Genomic DNA, 22,834 nt, shown 5'->3' on the forward strand with positions numbered 1-22,834 from the left:
AAACTACAAATTACTTATTGTAAATCGTCTTGTGCTGTGTGGGTTTGCATTTTTTTTTTTAATTATTTATTATTATTATAAATATCCTTCATTGAAACAGTAGTCTCTTCAAACAGTTCTTGCAATTTTAGGAACATTTGTATCTTTCCTTTTTAATTCCTTCAGCAGGAGCGCTCCATTCCTACTGAGATGAACAATTCTCTTCCTTCCCCACCCCCAACCCTTAAAAAATTTTCTACATACAGTGTAGCAGTGAGTCACTAGAGAACAGTCTGGATCAAATTATTCAAACTTGGTCATAAAATCCTTTGCCTATATTATATTACTGGCTACCCCCACTTACTATATTGGGGAGGAGGGGAAAGTAGCCCAATAAAGGGATTATTTTTAAGAAATCTACAAAGAATGTAGAAACAAAATTTTATAATCCTTTAGGACCAACATTTGGCAAGTAATTAAAAAAAAAGAATACACTGAAAAATACTTTCTTTAATATTATACATCAGGCACAACGCTTTTTTTTTGTTTTGTTTTAAGATTTCATCTGCATAAACGGTTTGTAGGATCAGCAGGTGGTGGACGTCTCGTCGCCTGCAAAAGCCAGGTTGGTTCCACTCTCTCCTCTGCTCCCTTGGTGTGGGGAAGGCGACGGGGACCCCGGGGAGCCCCTCAGATGCTGAGGTCGGTGCTGCACTCCTTGTAGGGCCGCCTGCGCTGCTCGGGCGGGTGCCTGCGGCTGGGCTCGTGCTTCCAGCCAGGCTCTTCCCTCTCCCGGTGGCCAACTCGTTCCTCCCTGAGCCGTCTCTCGGGTGACCTCTCCCTCCGCCGGTCGGACGACTTGGCCCTTCGGTCGAGGGAGCTCTCTCTTCTCCGCTCAGGGGACCTCCTGGGCTCCGTGAGTCTCTCCAGCGACCGCCGCCGCCGGCCGGGCGACCGCTCTCTGCGCCTCTCAGGAGAGAGGTCTCTCCTCCTCTCAAGTCTCTCCCGCCTCTCCAAAGTGTTGTCAGCGCTCCTTGTCCCTTCCCTGCGCTTTTCAGGAGACCTCCTCTTCTGCCCGTTCACCACTGCCCTCTCTGGCTGCCTTTCGTGCCTCCTCTCCGGCGACCTCTCTGTCTTCCTGCCTGGCACGTGGTCGTTGGTTTTAGAAGTCCCATTCCAAGTGTGGTGTTCATTGGGATGTCTGCTAAACTCTCTGCTGCCTTTTAGGTCTCTAACGTAAGTCCGCTTGTCCCCATGTTGTGATGATTTGTGAAGGTCTGGTGGATAACTGGACTCCGATGATGGGTGCTGCCGTCGGTCGGATGGCGCGGGTTTCATTTCCGATACATTTTGTGAACCTGTGGCGGGACTGTTCCTGTCACTGCTGGGGTCTGAAAGAAAATAACAGCAAAGGGTTTGGTATTGATGCCTTCCGTGGTGCTGTGACACCACTTAGCACTCTTCAGACTTCATTAGTGACAAAAACAAACAACTGTTAAAGCAGTCAGCGAAGGCTAACCGAGGCTTTTGTTAATTTAACTGTGAACAACGAGAGTTACAGGTTAGTACTGGTGCTGCTCTGATCGTTAGCCATGTTTTGGTCCAAGCTGATCTCATCTTTATGCTCTTCTGGCCATGGGGCACTTTACATTTCTCCCCAAGCCCAATTCATAATGTTTCAGTTATACTATATTCTTTCCAGTGGAAAAAAACCATTGTAGTTCAGGTTGTTAGCTGCTTTTTTTTAATAGCTTCCAATAAAAAGGGCCTTTAGGAACCAATTTTTGTCTTTTAAGACATTATAAAGAACTGCCTTCCAGGTGTGGGAGGCCTCGGTTCAAATAGCAGAAAATGTACAGAAAATAGAATTGATTATTAAGTTTTCACCTTGTAAAATAACATTTTGAAGGTGTGAGAATTAGACTGTAATCACGCCATTTCCATTTCATTTAAGGCATAGCTTAATCTCACTTAGTTCTACCATGTTATGTAAAGTCCTAGGGTAGATTTTGGTTTTGCCACAATGATTCAAACAACGATGACAGTAGTTATGATTTTTTCATATCAAAGCAATGGAAAGATATTGTAATATGTAGAATGGCTTTGATTCAAATCTAATCTCCAGTTCATTATTTTTCATGTACTATTTGAGGTAAAATACAGAGCTGAGCTGCCTCTGCAAGACAAACTGCAAAGCAGAAGTAGAAAAAGAACATCCAAACTAAACCCTAGCCCTTGCTGCAGCTAAGCTACAATTACTCCTGACATTCATAAGGGATGTTTATGAATGATTCATTACAAACATGAAAAACATTAAAGTAGCTGCGCTGCCTTAATGCAAGTGCTGCTTTTATTTGCTTCTTGTTTTCTTTCTTAAAGTAACTCCTTTGTGGCAGCTTGGCTGGCATTAGCCACTTCCTTACACTTGCACCCCAACACCCACCTTGAGGTGGAATGCCCTGATGGCAATGACTGAAAACCCTCACAAACACTTGTGAGGACAGATTATTTTTTTTCCCCTCTTTTTCTCCTTTTTGCCTTCCCTCCCACCAAGCCAAACACTCTACATTCTTCCTGCCATCATGCCAACTGTCTCCCATTTGATGGCACTTCCAGTCCTGAGCTTGGGAGGGTCGGTGTGTGCATGGGCTGTGATTTTTGTGAATTCCAAGTGAAACCCATGTTGCAACTCACACGTGGGCAGTTTTGCTCTATGAGCACTTTGAGGCCACAGCTGGGGATGGGACCACGCTGCTTTCCTGTGGCTGTAAGCACGTGGCTTGTGGCAACCTGCCTCTCACACAAGGTACAAGCGAGGTTCAATCATGTCCTGAGGTGTGTGTACTTACAATTTGGGGGACGCAGGGTGTTCGGGATGAATTGCTGTACATATAGAATATAGCGAAGCAGAAAAGCAATGTGAGGGAATTAGGCCACAGCACAAAAACACCTAATATTGATTTTAGCTACAAACCGTAGTTTGATTATGGCCCATAAGGTAGAAGCAAGACTCCCCGAGCTTGTCATTTCTCATACATGCAGCGATATTAGGAGGTATCATCGCTGAGGAAGGAAGAGCCCAGCACCAAGAAAAGTAAGAGAAAGAGAAAGAGAAAAGTAGAAAATTTAGATTCCCTATAATAAAGATGAAAGAAAGAAAAATCTTCATATTTTATCTTAGAATAAAGAAAGTTTATTTTTCCAGTCAGATTGTCTAGGCTTCACCCAAATATAAGGCTGCAAAGACAGCAGTTGTTATTATTGTGACATAAAGAGACATCTAAGAGGTGATTCAATAACCCAGACAACGAGAGCATCCATTCTAAAAGACAGCTGGAACAGCGACACAGAATGTCATAGAAAAAACAGTAACAATCAAACAACAACGAAAAATAAAGTCCACCAGAGACCACAACATTAAAAATAAGTACAAAACTCATTACAAAAATATACAGCCTCATAGAGAAGCACGTTCCAATCAAGTCAGAAAAATATTGGAACTTAACATTATTAGAGGAACCATTTGCGACTGCAGCGAACAGAACGAAGAGAGAAAGGAGTCCCAAATGTTACAAGGATATTCTTTACAGTAGTGCAACCCCTGTATATTAAATCCTTGCTTGGAGAACGAACGTTTAGTGGTTAGCATTAGCCAAAAGAAAATTGGTGATGGATTTCCATCCTCAGTGCAACAGACATATGCTTTGAGAAGTGAAGCACTTAATTTACAGGGTATTTATGCAGTCTAGCATATGATACAGTACTGTACATCCAAAGGAATATAGGAAAAGACAAAAGTAGAAAGAACATTACAGAATTTCAGTGCCATCATTGAACCTTCTGGTGTGCTATTTATATTACAGAAGTGTAAACCCACAACTTCCCTTCCATATCGTTAAACACTTCAATTGTTTGTTGGTTATACTCTGAATTGGTCATTTTAAGTTAAATAATGAGCAGACTGAGCAGAAACTCTCAAACATAGTACAGTAAATGAAAATAAAATCTAGTTCATAAATTGTGCAGAAGGGTTTTTTTTCTGGTGTTAGGGCATGGAGAGAATGATAAACACAGAACTCACTGACACAGAAATAACCCAAATACAGGGAGGAAAGTATAAAGGACATCCCTTCAATCATCAGTTTCTATAGAAACCTCAAAGACCTTTGGTTGGGAGTAGCCCTCCATCGAGGGCACAATATTTGACAATTATCTCAAATAAATAAGACATAATTATAATATTAAATAGTGTGCTAAGTTAAGCCACCCAGCAATCCAACCTCCAGGGGAAGAAAAGGAAATCTAATGCAATTCTTAGTAAGAAACCAGGACTGACTGTTTCCCCCAAGACAGACATGAGAGCACCTTTTCATAACCTCCTCACCTTTTCAGACCTTACAAATGAACTAGTTGAAACCAGCAGACTGTTTAAGGGGGGAGAAAAGGGCTCAGGAGGCCAAATCAATATATTTTTGCAGTAAAGCTTTTTTTTCCCTTCTTTTTCTCAAATAACTTTATAAATATTTACATAAATATTAAGGAAAGGCAAAAATCTCATAAGCCATCTCAGCATTCATGTCTATGGATACAGACAGGAACTAAGAGAAAAACCTAACCAAAAAAAATAAATCACTGCTTCAGAATAGCAACTCGGGATCCCAGTTTTTGCATTGATTAGAAGAGGAGACCTATGTGAAACAACAATTCAGCCGCTGAGAAACAGTTTGGCACAGTTCAATAACATTCCTTTTTTGGCTGGACAAGACAATAAGGTTTGTTTTGTTTTGCTTTCCTCTCTGATCACCAAAAAATACTGCTATGATGATCTTGCCTTACACTGCGCCCCAAGTCCATGGAAGCAAGCAAAGGATGAAATGTGTAGAAAATTCAGCACAAGCGAGGCAATTATATGTTGCAAAGGTTGGTAAGACACTGGTGAGAAAGGAAAATAAAAAAGAATTCCCGCTTCAGATCTTGAGACAAATATTCATGGAGTGATGCCAGGGAAGAAAGGAATGTTTTCATAGTTTGACCCACCATATTCTGGGACAGAGCCATCTCCACGTTTCAGAAACAGGCGGACCTTGCGGCCACCATTTTTAATCAGTTCGATGGCCCGAGCGTGCTTCATGTTCTTGGTAGTTTCTCCATTGATCTCTAAGATTTCATCACCAATCTGCCAATGTAATAAAGAGATTATGATTAGAAACAAGTCCCCACGAGGGTCCCTACCAGCACACCACAAGACAGTGGCCATAGCAAAGCTGGAACAATTATGCATCAGGTGAAGCTAAACATGCCCAACTCCTTCCAGTGAGTGCCCACTGTGTAGGAGTCTGGGAGACATGAAGATGATTAGAAAGCTTGAGGTATCAAAATATTTCACTGCTGTTCTGAAAATCACTTTGCAATTACTGCATTGCTCAATAGTAAGTGCAGTGTTAGAACTGGTGCTATTTTATTTAATTTTGATAATTTGTAAAGTCTTCAGTCAAAGTGGTTGCTTGTTTCACAGTCTGCTCCAACTGGGATGTTCACAGAGCTTTTTCAGGTCTGTTTCTAACTTGGATATAGTTTGATATAGATATATAACTTGGATATAGATACCTACTATGAATCAGCAAATCTGATTTTGCAAATACAATAATTTATCAGGAGAAGAAAACAGGGCATGGAAGAGCATGTCAAAGCATTGAATTCCACAGGGCAGCACTGATTTTGCATCATATTTTCATCAGCAAAATTTTGAACCCATAGATTTACCCCTAGCACAAGAATTTTGAAAATACCCTTCACATGCCATATCTGGAGACAATTACATATGTGGGAAAGTTATAATGCATTCTTTAACAAAGGTCCAAGGACTACATAAAACCTGTCAAATTATTTCTCCAGTAGGCATTTTATAACATATGCCCTTGTTATATAATGTTTTTCATTTAGCTGATATGTGAGGTTAACAATTAATGTTAATCAGAACCTACATTGTAATTTTTTATCCCCTGGGCCATAGACATGTTCTGTCCCCTCTCTGCCCACTAGCAGGCAAAGACTGTGGCTGTTCCATTTTCGCTGCTACAAGTGCCCTTAGGCATTAAACAACAGATCGTGTACTACAGTTTGGAAAGCAGTGTTGGAAGAAGGGGGTGAAATCTTCCACTGAACACACACTGCTATAGACAGTGCACCAAGAGTGACAGATGCCATCAGCAGCAGTAAATAGAAACCACTTTCAGATCACATTTAATTTCCCTCTTAGCTGAAAGAGCAGAAGGGAGAGGCAGAGAAGTCAGCTTATTCCAAAGCAAGGTGGTTTTAAGGCCAGTTTGTGCATACCCTCATTTTCCCACATCTCTCAGCAGGCCCGTCCTCAGCGAGCCGCAGCACATACAGGTCCATGTTGTACTCCCGGCCACCTCGCAGGCTGAAGCCAAACCCTTTGGCTCCTCTTTCCAGCTCAACAGTGTAAAAGTCTTGGTCCTGCTGGAGAGAAGACAGCAAACGCCCAATTGAACAGAAAGTCAAATACTGCTCCGCGCTCATGTTGGAATTGTTCAAGCAATGCTTTGTTTGTAATCATTAAAAAATGGAAAATCAGTTGAATTTTCACATGCAGACCAGGATTTGCTACTTCCTCAGACCTCACTCTGCAATTTGGACTTCTGGTGGTTGGTGAAGGGCTGTTGGAATGAGTGGGTTTGGCTATGTCCTGTGGTGCGTTTTTGGGCACCCCTGTTACATAGCACCACCGGGGCAGGAGGGGACATTTTAGGAAGGTGATTAAAGGTTCTACCAACCTTTAAAGGCAAGGACAACCTCCCTTTCAGTGCCAGCTTTAGTGCAGTGTCTAATGGCACCTGGGGTGAGCCTGTGCCATGGTGCTGGCTTTTTGTGTTGTTACCACATCATTTATTCCTTTGCAAGAAGCTCAGAAGCCTTTGCATTGTTTTCCTCAAATGCTATTATGGGGATGTTTTGAAGTCCCTAATGGAAGATGTTACTTCTGGGATGGCCAGTGGCAAGGAAAGTTAACACTGAGATAGATAATCTTTCTAATAAGATGCTGTCTGTGCAAGCTGGAACACTCCAGCTATCGCCCCTTACTAAGTTTTCCTCTTTTTTATTCTCTGAATTTATCATTTGCACACAACAATAGTTTCTGGAGAGGCCCCTCACAACAGACAATTCAATAAACAAACACAAAAATTATTACTGCCCTAAAAATGTCAGCTCTTTTTTTCTTTATTTTTACTCCCTCAAAAGTCTTGATGAGAACGTGTTGGAAATGTTTCTCAGCTGAAACAACAGCAACACGTATTAAGAAACTAATCAGCAAATTCCTCTTTCTTTTCAGCAGACTAAGGGAGAGCAGCTTCTCAGTAGGAATTTTCAAGGGAACTATTTAAACATAGCCCTCAAGCAGATTGGAAACAACAGTCAGTGGTAAGCAAAACAATTAGAGAGATACTCCTTACCTGTGCTGCTTGGGGTGGTTTGAAATCAAACTGGGATTCCTGCTTTGGTTTGGTGTTGTTCCTGCTGCAATGAATGAGAGGGAGAGAGGAAAAATACAGCTCATGGGACGTGAAAGTGATGAAGAAGTAACTGAAGAGAGAGCATGTCGAGATGCCCTCCTCAAGGAAAACAATCTGACCTGGTCTCCTGTGGTATTTGCTGAGGAGTATGTGTGGTTGTGATTGTAGCAATTTTTTCTGCATTGGTCAATAAAGTAGCATTGGAGGATTCTGCAAAATAGATTTTGTTTATATTATGAGGGAAGACCATGGGCTATTCACTGAAAGAAAAAACGAGTTTTGCAAAAGCATTTCACGGAAAAGCAACATTACATTGGTTTTATAGAACTGGAGATGGGATCAAATTTCTCAATTCCCCAAATTAATATAATAAGGATGTATATAAATCTGTACACTCAACTGGAAAATGAAAAAAAAATTACATTAGGACATCTGGATTGGAACCCCCCCAGACCATTAGACACATTCATGAAGACTCACTTGTAGATGAAGGATTGAACAAAGTTTTGTCTATTGTCTAAAGACAGGAATTCCAACCAATTAAGTCTCTAAATATTGTAGGTTGGGTGGATTAATTTTATAGTATCTATAACTATTCCAGGGATTATATATTTATCAGTCCTTCTTCCATCACAAACTGCAATCTCCAGTAGAATTGAGATGTGGCTCTTATCCAATACCTCACAAGATGATACTGAATGTGGCTAAAACCGAAATTTACTGAAATCCTACTCTGAAATACAACCCAATACTGCCTCAGCAATGAAGGCAGAAACGTGGAGCCACCAGTACCAAATGCATCAATAACTCTGGGTAACACAAAAGGGTGCACTGAGAGAATACAGGGAGCAGGAGCAACTTCTAAGCTTAATTTCTGCCACGGTAAAGGGCTCTCAGCCCAGCACCAGCCTGTGCAAATTGCAGATTTCTTTAGGCATGGAAGGATGGGCTCCAAGGAGAGGTCCTGTCTCCTGCTTCCCAAAACTGAGATGACTAAAAGTGACTATGTAGGTGTCCCTCACAGTATGGCAGGGCAGAATATTTCCCTTGTCATTCTGCAGCTGCATCAGACTTCAGCAGGACCAGAGTTAACCCCAAACTCACTTAAAATTCTGCCTAAACTTAAGGTCATGTCAATCCCATTAGCTGAATATAGCAACACAGACCCAGAACTCTTTTGTATTGAACTCAACAGATTTTCCAGAACTATATATTGTACCAATTCTGAACTGATGTTAGTACTGAAGATGCTTTCAAATGCTGAATTGCTCCAGAAGCCAGCAGTTTCTGAAAACACCCCTCCTCTCCTGTGGGAGTTTGAATTCAGAAGAAGTCTCAGTGGTACTCCATGTACCTTGATGGTGCTTAACCACACAAAATGCTCAACAGTTATGTTGGTTGCACTTGGAGAATGATGGGCAGGGTCAGCAGAAACAGCCACTCATCAGACATGGCATTCCCAGCTAAAGACACTGCAGTGGCAGGCAGCTGCTCCTTTGCAGGTCAGCTCTGTACACAGGAGAACCCCTCTTTGTGTCTACACCCAGTGTACCCAGGAGAGAGCCACACATTGCAAGTACCTACAAAATACTGAGCATGATCCACCTTTCAAGACAAAAATCTAAACTGAATACACAGCCACTAAGACAGCAGTGACAAAAACTGAATAAAAACATCTGGGTCTCCATAAAATTACAAGGCCTTCTACCCTGCCCTTGTTTGCCTCTCAAGCTACAGGCATACAGTAATTAATTTCAAAGGCTATGGAGAAATCTGCCATTATTAAACAGAGTCCAGCTATAATACAAAATTGCAGCAATGGGAGGGTTTTTGTCTGAATTAAGATGTTGTGGATCCTGGGAGTTTAACTTCATTTCCTTCATGGATTGATATTAATTCTGGAGAAGTCTAGATAAGGGGAAGCTTCTTCCTCTCTGTAGCTATTTGCATGTCAAGGGAAATTCAGGAAAAGGGACAAAGAAAAAGAAGAACCACTTAAACAGATGGGTGCAACAAGAACACAGCTCCTTTGCCCGCAGTGCTGTGCCCAAGTTAACATGCTGAAACCCTCAGCATATGGAGCTGAAACATCTTCCAGACCAGAGCTGGCTTGTGTCCAGCAGCTCAGAGAGCAAGAGAGGCTCCCTGGTCTGCCTGCACCTCTCAGTGTAGGCATGACCAAACTACACCCTTGTGATGATGTGCCACTGACAGCTGGCTTGTGTCAGAAGATGTCCCTACATGTAGCTACATTGTTGGGGTTTAAGAAATAATTCTGTTTATTTTGTAAAGATGACTTGATGTTAAAATCTGTCTCCTGCATAAGAAAGCCTCAAAACATGGTTAAGTGTTCTGTATTCATCCAGAACAAAAGCCTCTGAAATCTTCCACAAATATTTGGAGATCAGATGATGATGGGCTTCAAAGAGAATGCAAGATTCCTACCCTTTAGTAGGTCACACTAATAATACCAAGCAGAGCAACAACACATCTCTGGTACAGATGTATCTTCACACCACTGTACTGCAACTATCTTTAGCCCACCCTCTCCCATGAGTCAGGAGTTGTGCATAATTTTGCCAGTGTTTTAGACACTGCTTCAGGACACATGCCAGCCACCATGCAAAACTGGAACAGAATATAGCAAAAATTATCTTTAGTACAATTATAATTGCGTGTTCTAAACCCTACACATTTCATTGATTCCTTGCCCTGCTCTGTCCTAAAACTCTCTGTCACCAATTACATGCCTAATCTAAGCTTGTCCTGCTCCAGCATTCTGTATCCTCGAATCTGCTGGAAGTGTGGTAAAGCATCATCATTTCATTGCAAATACACTCCTGCAGTCATCTGCGCCAATTAACTTGTGCAAGACTTATTACAAAGCAAAAACCCTCGGTGTGTTTAATAATGTTAGAAGAGATTAGCAGTGTGAGTTTATTGTGAGTCTTGTGATGCACCTCAGTTTCATGTTTATCTGACAACTGGCTTCTGATTTGTGCTCCCCCCTCCTTGCAGCACACAGGCCATTTATATTTGCCAAAAAAGCACTCAAAAGAAACAAAAGAAAACAACAAATCAAGAAAAGCATACAAAGACATCAAAAAGGAAACAACACTGAGACAGATTTCTTGTATCTCATGGGGTTTTAGAGCAAAACCCTCAGAGATTTTGAGAGTGTTGGGTCTTACTGTCTTTTGGAAAATAAATGCAGGTAATACTATGCAAAGTTGGCAATCTGACTTGGAATTTCAAAGTGACAGTAAATAAAAAGACTTAAAGCCTGAATTGCTATGAAAGCAGAGTTGTTTCCTTCCCCAAAGAACAGCTTTCCATCTCCTCCAGGAATACGTGATGTCAATCACAGGTACATGTTTCCCTAACCTAAGCAATTTACATGATATTTGGGACACATCATTGCATGAGCAAGCCTGGCTCAGCATTTATGTCAGGAGGTTATATTCTTAAAAAATTCTTAAATCATTTAGAAGTTGCTTAGTTCTCAGATGGTTTTGCTTTTTTAGAAAATAAGCACTTTATTTACTTAAAGATTCACCTCCCTTTTTATCAGAGACTAAAATACAGGTAATGAACAATTCTTCTCTCAGTTTATCTTCCAAAACAGGCATGCACAGGCCAGCTCAGATGTTAGCTGGATTCACAGCCATTTTATTATTCATGAACACCCTATTTCCTCCAATCAGCAGAGGATTATACAGCATTTGACCTGGTACCCACTAGACAGAAGGAAAATAAAGCTTTTGTGCAAAACAGATCACCCTAAGCAGAAATAATTTATAACCAGATCATTTCTCATCCTGGTCTGTGGGGAGCAATGTGGAAAGGTTTCTGCCCAATGAGCTCTCACTTTGAACCCATCCATGGCAGAGAAGCACAATAAACAAAGAAAATACTCAGAATTTAGAACCACAGAAATTTTAGTTCTGCTGCAGATACTTTAACAGGTTTCTGATCAGTTCCTATCTGGGGATTAATTTAATGGAACTGGTACATAACACAGATCCTTATTTTTATTAAATACTTCAGTGACCTTAATTCACCACCAAGTGTCAACTTATTATTAGGGAATCTGCACATTCCCTCTCATCTGAAACAGTGAGATCCTGTCTAGGGTAACTCTTAAAATGCAACTTCAGAACCATCCCCATTTAAGCAGTCATTTAAAAATGTAGTGAGCTCGCTCCCAAAGCAACTTACCCAGAATAAAAGCAAATCTGCTTTTGAAACAGCTTAAAACATGTCAAAGTGTTTATCTCTTTCTGTGATCTCCTTACTCTATAGCCTGCTTGTGTCCATACAAAGCTTCAGGAATCACACATCCTAACAAGTGATTCCCAAATATTCTAAAGCTGTATTACTAAGCTAAGAATCAAACTAAAGTGTATCAAGAGATCCATCAAATTTATGGAAGATCATTTTAAGCGGATGCATGGAACACAAAATTCTTTTTTTAAATGTTGAATTAGCACCTCCCTGTTAAAAACAAACCACCTCTACAAAAATAAACAAAAAATAAATCTACGGGAGACTCACAACCTCCCCCAGTGCTAACTCCCAAAGTGGGAGCGGAAACCGACCCCTCCATGGCTCTGCAGCTCCACGTGACAGAAAAATCCCGGGGAACAGAACCAAGAAGAGGGCGAGGCAAGAGAGCAGGAAACAGATACGTTACCATCTCCTGGAATGATGCGCAGGGTGACGGTGTTTCCCGCTTCCTTAATGAGGTTGACGATGTCTGAGTGCGACTTGTTGGTGATGGAGCACCCATTGACGGCCAAGATCCGGTCGCCGACTTTCAGCTTCCCGCAGCGGTCGGCGGGGCTCCCTTCAATTATCCGACCTATTTTGTGAGGCATGGCCACACATGCATTTCCCGCTTTTGTATCAGTTTGGGGGTTGTTTTGTTTGGTTTTGGTTTGGTTTTTTTTTTTTTTTTGGTTTTTTTTTTTTTATTGTTTACGTATGTGGGAATATGGTGAAGGGGAAAAGGAAAAAAAGGGTTGAAAAGGGAAAGAGAAGGTTAAGGGTTAATTAATTAACGCATCAAGCAAAAGTTATTATAGGATAGCTTTGCTGCCAGTGTTCAAAACATTGGCAATCAACTAGTTGAGTGCACAACACTTTACTTCTTCCACAAAAAGTGTTTTGTTAATCCCTCAAAATTCCCCCCGAGTGGATTTCTGTTAATAAATGGTGCAATTTTTATTGACTACAACTGCACTTAGCAGCTCCATCATAACCCAAATCTGATTTTGTTTTTGAAGAAAAAAATTGAAACTGTTTATAGAAGACTCAACTTTCCTCCTCCAATATTACATCAGTGTCAGCCTCTCCAGTCCTTCTCTAAGCCAACTGCTTTTCAAGCTTCTGCCAATGTTTTGTTCTTTCTCAATTTAGAAAGATAAAATCATTCTAGGCCTAGGAGGGAGTGTGGCTCCCTATCTACCACACAGACCCACTCTACCAGCGCTGCATGGGGAAGCAACATGAAACATTTTCTTTCCACTGTGAATAAAGGTACTACCAGGGAACGCGCAGGACCACTACAGATGGGCCAAGACTGACAAAGGTAACCGGTTTGGTGCTGGCACCCACCTCAGCCTCTACTAACCCTTCCTCTTTTATGATCTTAGATGGCACCAGGTAGGAACAAAGAAGGAATAAGGTTCACCTCATTAAAATACCTCTAAAACCACACACAAAACGATTGAGATGTCTGACACACAGAGCAAGAGCACTTCAGGATGAATGTGTTCTGGAGACAAAATTCTCCTCCTGTTCCATGCAGTTGTTCTGTTTCTAAAATACTGTGTTGTTCATAACATGCAGAATTGGGACACAGGGGATATACAACATCACTCAGACAAATCCAATGAGCTTTTCTACAGCTCCTTTATGTGGGCAAGAGGCCTTGGGGCACACAGCACTGGTCATCTCACACTTTGCATCCACAAAACATTCACCCTCAAGATGCACTTTCCCATCTCTGCTGTAGTCTTCATTTGATTAGTAGTTTTAGAGATACACACACGACAACACTAGAAAGACCATAAAGAAGAAAAGGCTAAGACAAGGATATGTGAGGTTGGAAAGATGCAATGAAAACTGGCAGAAAGTGTTAATATTAGTTATATTAGTTACAAACATTAGGGAGATTTCTTTTTTTATTTTGTCTTTAATTTTACCATGATGTTAGAAAGTTTCTCTTTCTGGTAATACAAAGCCCCATCTAGTTTGCAGTTTATCCTGTTTTGAGGATGTGAGTTTCTACTCTATCCAATGCACTAAAAACAGATGAAAGAGCCCACACCAAAGTGACCAAGGTGGGTATTAGAACCAGTTTGGCCCATCTCTAAATACTACCCATGAAAGAAAAAAACTACAAAGCAGGTCCAGAGCAAGCACCAGACAGCAGAGGGAACACATCTCATGCGGAGTGTTAGGAAAAAACTGAATATACTTGAAAAAATTAAAGGAAAAACAGTCACAGATCAACAGATCTCCTTGGGAGCCCCTGCACAGAAAACTTCCAGTTAGCAAGAATTTTGGGCTAAAGCAAACACAACTTTTAACAACCTCAGGTCAAGGTTTCTCTGCAGAGAAGAATTACAGCATAATCTTCATACAATAAAAGTTATTTACACATGTTTGCAAATCTGTTCAGAAGATAAAAGCACGCCCTCTCTTCTAGACTGTGTTCAGTTTGATCTTTTTTACATTACACCATTGTGTGCTGGCACCAAAACACCTATCTTGAAAGAGCAGTTTCCAGCAGCAAGGACAGTGTGAGAGAGCCTAGAATCTGAGAATTGACAGAACTCAATGCACTAGTTTTGTGCTACATAATTCCCCCTTGAAATCTCTGCTGCCAGACTTCCCAGAACAGAGCTAGAAACGGCCTGTTCTACATCAATACCAGCAAAGGTGCTGATGTATTACTAAGGGTGTTGCTGATGGGCAGTGGCAAGAAATGACAGAAAATAAAGCCTGGGAGAATGAGGGAAAGGCAATTTCTTGCACCTGCGTGCCCCAGAAGCACTCAAGCTGCACAGGGAGTCTGCAGTGCATTTTCTCTGCAAACCACAGCACTGCTGTGGGAGGTGCTGTGCAGATGGACAGTGCTCTGTCCTTCCTTTCCCTCCACCCCTAACACAGACTAAGGGAACACCTTCCTTCACAAAGTACAAATGGATGCCGCCTCTGGCCTCCTTTTGGAGGAGACGGAAAGGGAAGAAAATAGCATCTCTGATTGTTTCTCCTTGCAATGTCACTTCTGCTTGAGAACAGGCTGTTCTGGGCATATTTGCAAAACCAGCGTATGTACATCTCCTCTGCTGCAACCCCTGGAAATGGGTATCTGCCCAGCAGAAAGACTGTCTTGAGACAGAAACCATGGCCACCTTTATTAAGTCAGGATATTACGTGTGACATAGCTTAAACTTAATTTCTTCCTATTCTGAAGAAATGCATTTGGGTAGAGGTCAAATGGGTAAAAGAAACATTCTGTTCTTTTAACAGTATTCCCCATTTTATGTCTCACCAGGAAGCAGTATTAATTAAAACTTTCCAGCTACCGGCATGCTCACAACATAATGATGATCAGAATAACCCTGATTGCCAAAGAGAAGTTAATCAGTTTAAGCATTACTGCTTTTAAATCAACTGGCTTGATTCCACCATCACGAGACATATTTCATTCTACCTGCTACATTTCTGCACTGCATCACTGGCAGGATCCCCAGAGAGCAAACCCCAGAGGGGCTCTCCTAGAAAGTGACCATCAGGAATTGCATTGGTGACATTTTAGCTCTTCAAGTTGGGATGTCATTTCACTTTTCTCAACTCAGTGCCGAACAACACCCAGGAGGCAACACCTACCGAATCTTTACCTCTGATTTTGCTATTAACTACATAAATCGGGGCATGCCCATGACTTTTAACTAAACAGATCCCCACCCGCCTCCTCAAGCCGCAAGCTTCGTCTCTCACCAGAGGTGAAGCCAAAAACCCACGGGACTCACCGAACGTCGTCCCCGCCTCGGGCCTGCTGACGGAGGAGACGATGACGAAGCCGAAGCCCTCGTTCTCGCCACGGCGGATCTCCACGTCGTAGGGCTGCACCACGGTGCTGACCACGCCGCTGCCGCCGCCGCCGCCGCTGCCGATGCCGCTGGTGCTGCCGCTGCCCGAGCTGACCGTGTTGAGCGAGTTCTGGCTGCCCTGCGGCGTCCGCTTCTCCTCCGTCAGTGAGGCCGGCTGGTTGCTGCTGTGGTGGGAGGAGGCCGGGGATGGGACTTCATTCTCTGCCTTGGGAACTGGGGAGGGGAGGAGAAAGAGTGTTCGAGCAGGCTGCACCAGTGATGGGGGTAGGATGGGCAGGACAGATGGAGATGAGAGATCTCTGAAGGCAGGTCTTGGAACTTGGGGTTTATTGCAAAGGGCCTGGGTGCAGGGCCCTGCTGGAGCTGCCAGCCACAGCTTGGAGCAGGCCCAAGAGAAGTAAAGAGAGTGGTAAAGAGAAAGAGAGAGAGAGAGGATGAGAAGATAAGAGAGCGATTTATTGTATTGTAATTCCCATTACAATACAATAAATCTTCTTCTGTGTTGAATATTCTAACTCTCACTAACCAATCTAATACAAAATACAAATCTTATAGCATTTTCATACGGCCTATAAGGATCATTACGTTGCCATACTGTGTTACATTTTAAACTCTAGAAACTACTCTTTGGACTCTTTCTGCTAAGCTAGTAGGGTCTGCTCTGAGCCTTGCACCTTTCTGCAAGCAAAGAGTATTGTTTCATCAAAAGGGGATTACTTTCAGCTGGCCACACCACTGTTTTCTCATCATTCAGTAACTAAAGTCTCTCAAAGCTTGCTTTCATTTCGATCTCGCTTATTGTTTCTATATTCTCAAAATATTTTGCCAGGCAATCATATTTATAGGGCTTTCCTGTTTCATCTTCCCCAACACACCATTTAGTGCTGAGAGGAATAGAGGATTTGTCTTTACAAACAAGCTGTGGATCTGCTGGTAGATAAAACTATGACTGGGAGATAAAAGAAACAATGGGAAGGGTTCCACTGATTGATGAATGGAAAAAGATATTTGCTTTTACAAGTAAACTTTAGGTTTGCTGATAAATGAAATTAGACATTGAAAGATGAAAGAAACAATGGGGAAGAAAAATCCTTAAATTCAGTAAGAATTAAAAATTAAAAAAGGAGGGTTATACATTAGGGGGAAATCTTTGGGATCAGGTGTATCGGGAAGTCTGAACCTCCCAAGTACCTCAGCCAATGGGGAAAGAGAGAAGAGAAATGTGGCCAGGAAATTGGGATAAAAAGGGAGGTCTCTCCAATAAAAATTGGAGAGACCCCAGGGGAATGCCTCATGGCCTCTCTCTTTATTCGAATAAAGTAAAAGGACTCCTCTGTCTCCTTTTTGTACATAAACCTCTGATGTTTGTGGATTAATTTTCCTAACAGTGCTTGGAGAGAGGTGTCTACTGAGAAAAGGGTAAATGAAAATCACCTCCTTTAGTCTGTCCATCTATGGCCATGCTTTCAATGGCTCTGCTTGGTGGTGGCACTGCCCACGCTGCTCATGCTCTCCTGTGTGTGCTCATTCAGCCAAAGCCATCCACTGCCAAACTGCAGCCTGGTTAAACCAGTGCAGTGCTGCCTGCTTGGATGCTCTGTGGCATTTTAAACCTGGATTACATCAGTTCAAAGGTGCCTCCTCCAGCTATTGCACCCCCACCTCCGTTATATATGTACAACCATATGTATGTTGCACATATATATGCACAAGCCAGAAGGAGAGGCAGTAATATCTCACAACACCACCTTCTGTGTAGTTTTAAACTGAAAGCTATCAATTAGTGCACTGATTGCCTTTGATTAATGGGATCTTTAGTAATAACAATCTCTCAACATGAGCAAAACAACTTGTGAACGAAGCATTTCTGGATGGAAGAACCAGCAACTATCATCTGTACAGTCTGGTACAGACATTAAACATTGTTAACGTTAATATTAAACAAGTGTTTAACAGCAACTGAAGTTGGAAGGGGTATTAGTTTAAAATCTAATCAGCTACCACAAGCTTGAAGAAATCTCAAAAAAATTGGTTAGCCCAGACTCTGCTCAAGTGAGGGCCAACTATACCTAATATCAGTCCTGACAGATGTTTGTCTAATCAGCTGTTAAATATCTCCCCAGGCAATCTATTGGTTGCAATATCTGACTTAAATCTTCCCTGCTGCTACATAAGGCTATTATTTCTAGTGCTATCTAACAGGCATATGGAGAACATATTATTCCCTTCCTCTTTGCAGCAGTCTCTTATAGTCTTGGGAAGTTTAATACCTCCTCCCCCTCCTCTGCTTTAAGCTAAAGAATCCAAATTTGTTCAATATTTCCTTTCAGACCATGTTTTCTAGAGCTCTCCTTATTTTCCCTGGTCTTCTGGACTCCTTCCAGTTGGGCTCTCTCCAACTCAAATACGTCTTTCTTGAAGTGCTGGACCATATTGCACTAAGCCATCATCTGCTGGGAAATCAGGAGAGTTTCCCCCTGCCTACATCCCTGCACAGTCTTTTTCTTCACCTGAGCCAACCTCAGCAAAAAGCTCGTGGCCCACAACAGCTTCCACTTCTTGTTACTCAGCCTGTTCTCCACAGCCCATTTGTGCAGCTGAGAGCAGCATATTGCACTTGTCCTTGCTGAATGGCTGCCTCTGCTAATCAGGTCACTTCTCCAATTTGGTGAATCAAAATTAAGTTGAAGATCTTAAAAGCATCAGCATGAAAATGGATGGCAAACAAAATCTAAACCTGTAATTTCATGATGCAAAAAAAAGAAAAAAGGACTTTAAAATATCTTTGGATAGAAGTCCTGTCTGCACTTATATACTCAAAAGTATGTACTAAATAGATAGCATTCTTCATATTAAGATTACAGGAGCATAAAATTTCCCCTATATGAATCTCAGGACAGAGAGTACTCATTTAGGCGAACAATCTTTTTCTACTGGCGTACAGATGACAGGAGGAGCAAGGGACCAAAATTCAGGAACAGCCTTCTCCACAAAGTTCTGCTGAAATTTAAAAGCCTGTAAATATAAGGTGAAAGAAGGGATTCTGAATAATTTATCCTAGAGTAAGTGTCCACATTTGCAATGATTCAGAAATAGCTAGATCTGCAGTAACATGCCTCTGAATGAAATATCAAGAGAGATCTCATGCATCTAAATCTTTCATGGTAATTTCCAGCCCGGAGGCTGTAAAACTGCATAGAAAATCTACACACAAATACAATACCAAATTCAGCTGCCCTTCCCCTTCCTCCCAATGCTCTTCTAAAGCTTCTCTCACACCAGACCTTGGTCAGGAATTAAAGACAGGCTGTCAGAGGAGAGACATAACCTAGTGTTTATCCACACTGGGAAGAAAGAAAGAAATGAGAAGTGAATGCTCATTTACTATTGTGCAGAAGGAGCTCAGGCCTGGATAAGAACACAAAGCTATTTCAGAGGTACTCTTCTAGTCCTAACTTCCACTGAGGACCTAATTTCCAACCTGAATGTTATTTTGATTCTCTCTGAGATCAAAGTACATCACTGCCTGTTTATCTGATGATGCCTAAACTTGAAAAGCTATATAATATCCTTTTCTTTGAGTGAATAAAAGCAAATCCCACATCTGAGTTCCTAAAGGGACTCAAAGGGACAGGCAGCACTCAAAAGTTACTATCCAGTATTAAACATATGGCTACATGTTATTTAGAAAGTTCATGCTCATGTCTTCATTTTCTCTGCTATCATGACATTTTTCAATCACTTATCTGGGTGCCAAAATGGTACCAGGCAGTGTCACTTCTCTTTGCATCTTTGTTTTTCTGCCAGCTTTTTTTCTGTTCATTTAGATCCTACACTTGTGCAGCGTGTGCACAATGCTCAGCGTAACTCAGCATACAGAAAACTCTCTAGACCTGTGCAACCTGGTCTAGTGGAAGGTGTCTCTGCCCATGGCAGAAGGGTTGGAAATGGGTGATATCTAAGGTCCCTTTCAGCCCAAACCATTCTATGATTCTGTGACAACAAACATGCACACCCTGGCCCACCAGAACCAACAATGTTTTGAAGTTTCCCATCCTGAGGTCACTTTACTACATGCTGAAGCTTGCCCTGAGCCTGAGGCAGCAGCCACCACCATACACCAGAGCCCTCACTCACACTCTGCCCTTGCCTCCCCTTCTCTGGACTCTTCATCATCTTTTCCCTCACTCCCAGTTTAAGGGTGACTATCAGGCTGCACATTTATTTTGGGAAGTATACAGAAAACACAAGCAGCTGGCCACAGTGTCTGCTGCATGAGTGTACACTGCAACCAAACAGTTCCCCATTTTATCAGAAACCTTATGAACACTGGGAAAGCCAACTAAGAGAGTCTTGATGGGAAAAAAAATATTGAAACTTATTTGGTCAGGAACAAAAAAGACTAAAAACAGGCAAAAGAGGAAAAATAACAGTCCATCCCTTGAGTTTTCTCAGCACTAGAAGAAGCTTTTTTTTCCCCCTTAGGCCATTTGCTGAACAGATGGGATCCTGGCAAGAAAAGCCACCCCTGCTGGGTGATACTGCAGCCTACCTGTGTAAACCACTTTGCGCCTGACGGTCAGGTTGACGTGGCCTTGTTTGGCTGCCTGCTGCATGAGCTGGACCACGAGCTGGTGAGATTTGCCCACCACAGGCGTCCCATCCACGCAGATCAGCTCATCGCCCGATCGCAGGCGGCCGTCGGCGTCAGCAGCACCCAGCGGTACAATGTGACCGATGTAAATCTGAGGAATTGGCACAGCAGGAGAGACAGCCATGAGAACCAGCTCAACAGCCAGCTGCAAGCAAGGGGCACTCCTAGTTGGACCTGATTTAGGAGGGACATGAAATTGTTGACAAATGTCTGCTGGTCGGGGAAGTTGTTTCTGTGAAAGCGGTTCCGCGTGAATACAGCACATTGTGAGATTGTAATAAATTGACATCTTGTTTCTTTAGGCAGTCCATTCACTGTAAGGACAGACAGCCTTAGGAAACTTCTTCAACCAGACAGTGACCAGACAGGAAGATGGTTAATAGCACTGAGGGTCTTGTCAGGGAAGCTGAGATTGAGTTACCCTTTCAGTTGCCTGCAGGGTTTACAAGCTCTGCACCTCACGCTTGTCCTCCAACTCAGTCTTGGTTTATCTTCAGTGAGTTCGGTGGAGTTACTCTAACATGAGATGAATTTGTTGGTCTCTCCTCCCATAAATGAGCAAAATAATTTTGGCAGGGAAAAACATGGAAAGTCATGCTGCCACTATCTAGCTGTGACCTGTGCAGCGCAGGAAAGGATGACACCTCCCACAGGCACTGGATTTATGGTAAATAAATTAACTGAATTCAAGGAGAGAACTGAGCATTCTAAGATCAAAATACTTGCAAACATGACCAGGACATCCTGTCCTCAGCGTCCAAGGACCTATGTGTTTTTTTATTTGGTTTATCATTAAAGTAGAAGGAGAAGCCAAACCCATTTCAGTTATGGAGTTCTGGGGTTATTTTGGAGGGAGGGTGAGGAGATGCAGGATATATATATATATATATACATATAGTCCAGTAACTATTTAGCAGTGATACTACAGCATAGTTCTGCACAGCTGTACATTCTACTGCTGTGTTTCTGAAAGATGCCACAAACTAAAACATGATACTCACAGGTTCTCCAGGCTCATTTCCACCTAGAATCCTAAATCCAAACCCGGTTTCCTTTCTCCATAGAAAGATATCCTGCTCTTGATAATCTGGAACTGAAGGGAAAGAAGAAAAACTATCATTTTTAATCGAAATATCACACCTTTTTACCCAAATCAGGACTACTCAGACGTACATAAAAGGATGTGCCATGCAATTTTAACCTTTAAATGAGATGAGTTTGGAGACCACCTCCCTTTTACATAAAAAAAGGAGACATAACTATCAACATTTATAGTTTTAAATACTAAGGATTATTACTTACATTACCATTAAAAGTTATGTAGTGGTTTCTACTTTCTAGCATCTACTTGTGACTTTATCACTATAATATTTCCTTCTGTCAATATTAGCATCATTACCCATTGCAAGAGTCTCTTCCAAACCATCAATAAATAAATGTGTACAGCAGAGAATTACTCTGCCAGAAACAATACAGCTGCCTCTTCTTACATGGGAGACAGAAGAGCCACTTGTTATGACTTCTACTATTTAATTAACTTTCCCAAGCATAGTTTGCTATCTGTCAGCCAACTCTGCTTTAAATAACTGTGGGACAGATCCCTAGTTGGTGCAAATCAGAAGGGCTCCACTCAAAACAGTGCAGCTCTCCTGACTCTCACTTGTTCGTGTACAGGCTCTGCAAAAGCACTGAAGAGATAAAACCAGCTGGAAACATAAAAAAAGCCCAACCTCACCTACTCATTAGTATGGAACATCAGCAAGGTTTTTACAATGAATATTACATACAGTGAAGTACTAACCTTGAAGCGCTGTTGAACAGCAATGTTTTATATTAACTTACTCATGCTTGCTTTCATCCCTTTTTTAAAAATGCATAACTAATTGCTAACATTATATCATATCAGAAGGCAACTTCAGGTTCATTTAATATTTATTGGACAGTAGCTGTAGCATTGACTAATTTTGTAATGATCCCCTCCCAAAATTTATAATTAATGATAATAAAAAGCTGTTGCTTTACCAGTCAGCTGCCTATAATTTCAGCAAAGAAACCAAAGTATATTGTTCAGGAATCCAATTTAAAAAAGTGCCTCCTCAGACACAGGATGCAGCACATTTAATGATACATCATCTAGCTTTCTCTATCTATGAACAGGTTGTTTTCCATTGGCATCAGTGAATGACAGATTGGGCCCTAATTGGATTTTACACTGTCTGTGCTTATTCTGCAAAAAGTTGGGTCTGCTCTGGTGCTTGTCAGACTTTTGGTTACCTCTGAAGGTCTCTCTTCAATGAGTTAAAATATAACATGAATTGAAGAATGGGGAATACTAAAAATTAAACGAATAGGTGAATGGTAAGCTACAGATGTCTGCTTCAACATTTTCATTTAAGCTGGCTTTACAGATAATGTTTTTACATTTTAATTACCTGCAATTATAAGCCAAGCTTAACACCCGTGCCCTCACAGAATTAGAGGCTGATTTTTGTCCAGACACAATTACAGAGCGCTCGGGTGATGAGCACGCCGGGTGCCCGTGT

At 41.8% G+C, this 22,834-nt stretch overlaps 1 protein-coding gene across 1 annotated transcript in view; it reads right to left on the bottom strand.

Moving 5' to 3' along the window:
• Window positions 1-1,212: 1,212 nt before the first annotated feature.
• Window positions 1,213-22,834, bottom strand: part of MAGI1 (membrane associated guanylate kinase, WW and PDZ domain containing 1) — a 334,826-nt gene continuing 313,204 nt past the window's right edge. The window contains 10 exon segments of the mRNA XM_054516093.1: window positions 1,213-1,370; window positions 2,954-3,042; window positions 5,017-5,155; window positions 6,316-6,459; window positions 7,455-7,515; window positions 7,634-7,724; window positions 12,208-12,411; window positions 15,557-15,850; window positions 20,190-20,382; window positions 21,293-21,384. Of these exon segments, the coding sequence (XP_054372068.1) occupies window positions 1,314-1,370; window positions 2,954-3,042; window positions 5,017-5,155; window positions 6,316-6,459; window positions 7,455-7,515; window positions 7,634-7,724; window positions 12,208-12,411; window positions 15,557-15,850; window positions 20,190-20,382; window positions 21,293-21,384 (1,364 nt within the window). The 3' untranslated portion in view covers window positions 1,213-1,313.

This window comes from Molothrus ater, chromosome 11 (genome assembly GCF_012460135.2).
Source record: "Molothrus ater isolate BHLD 08-10-18 breed brown headed cowbird chromosome 11, BPBGC_Mater_1.1, whole genome shotgun sequence".
In the NCBI taxonomy this organism is placed as follows: domain Eukaryota; kingdom Metazoa; phylum Chordata; class Aves; order Passeriformes; family Icteridae; genus Molothrus; species Molothrus ater.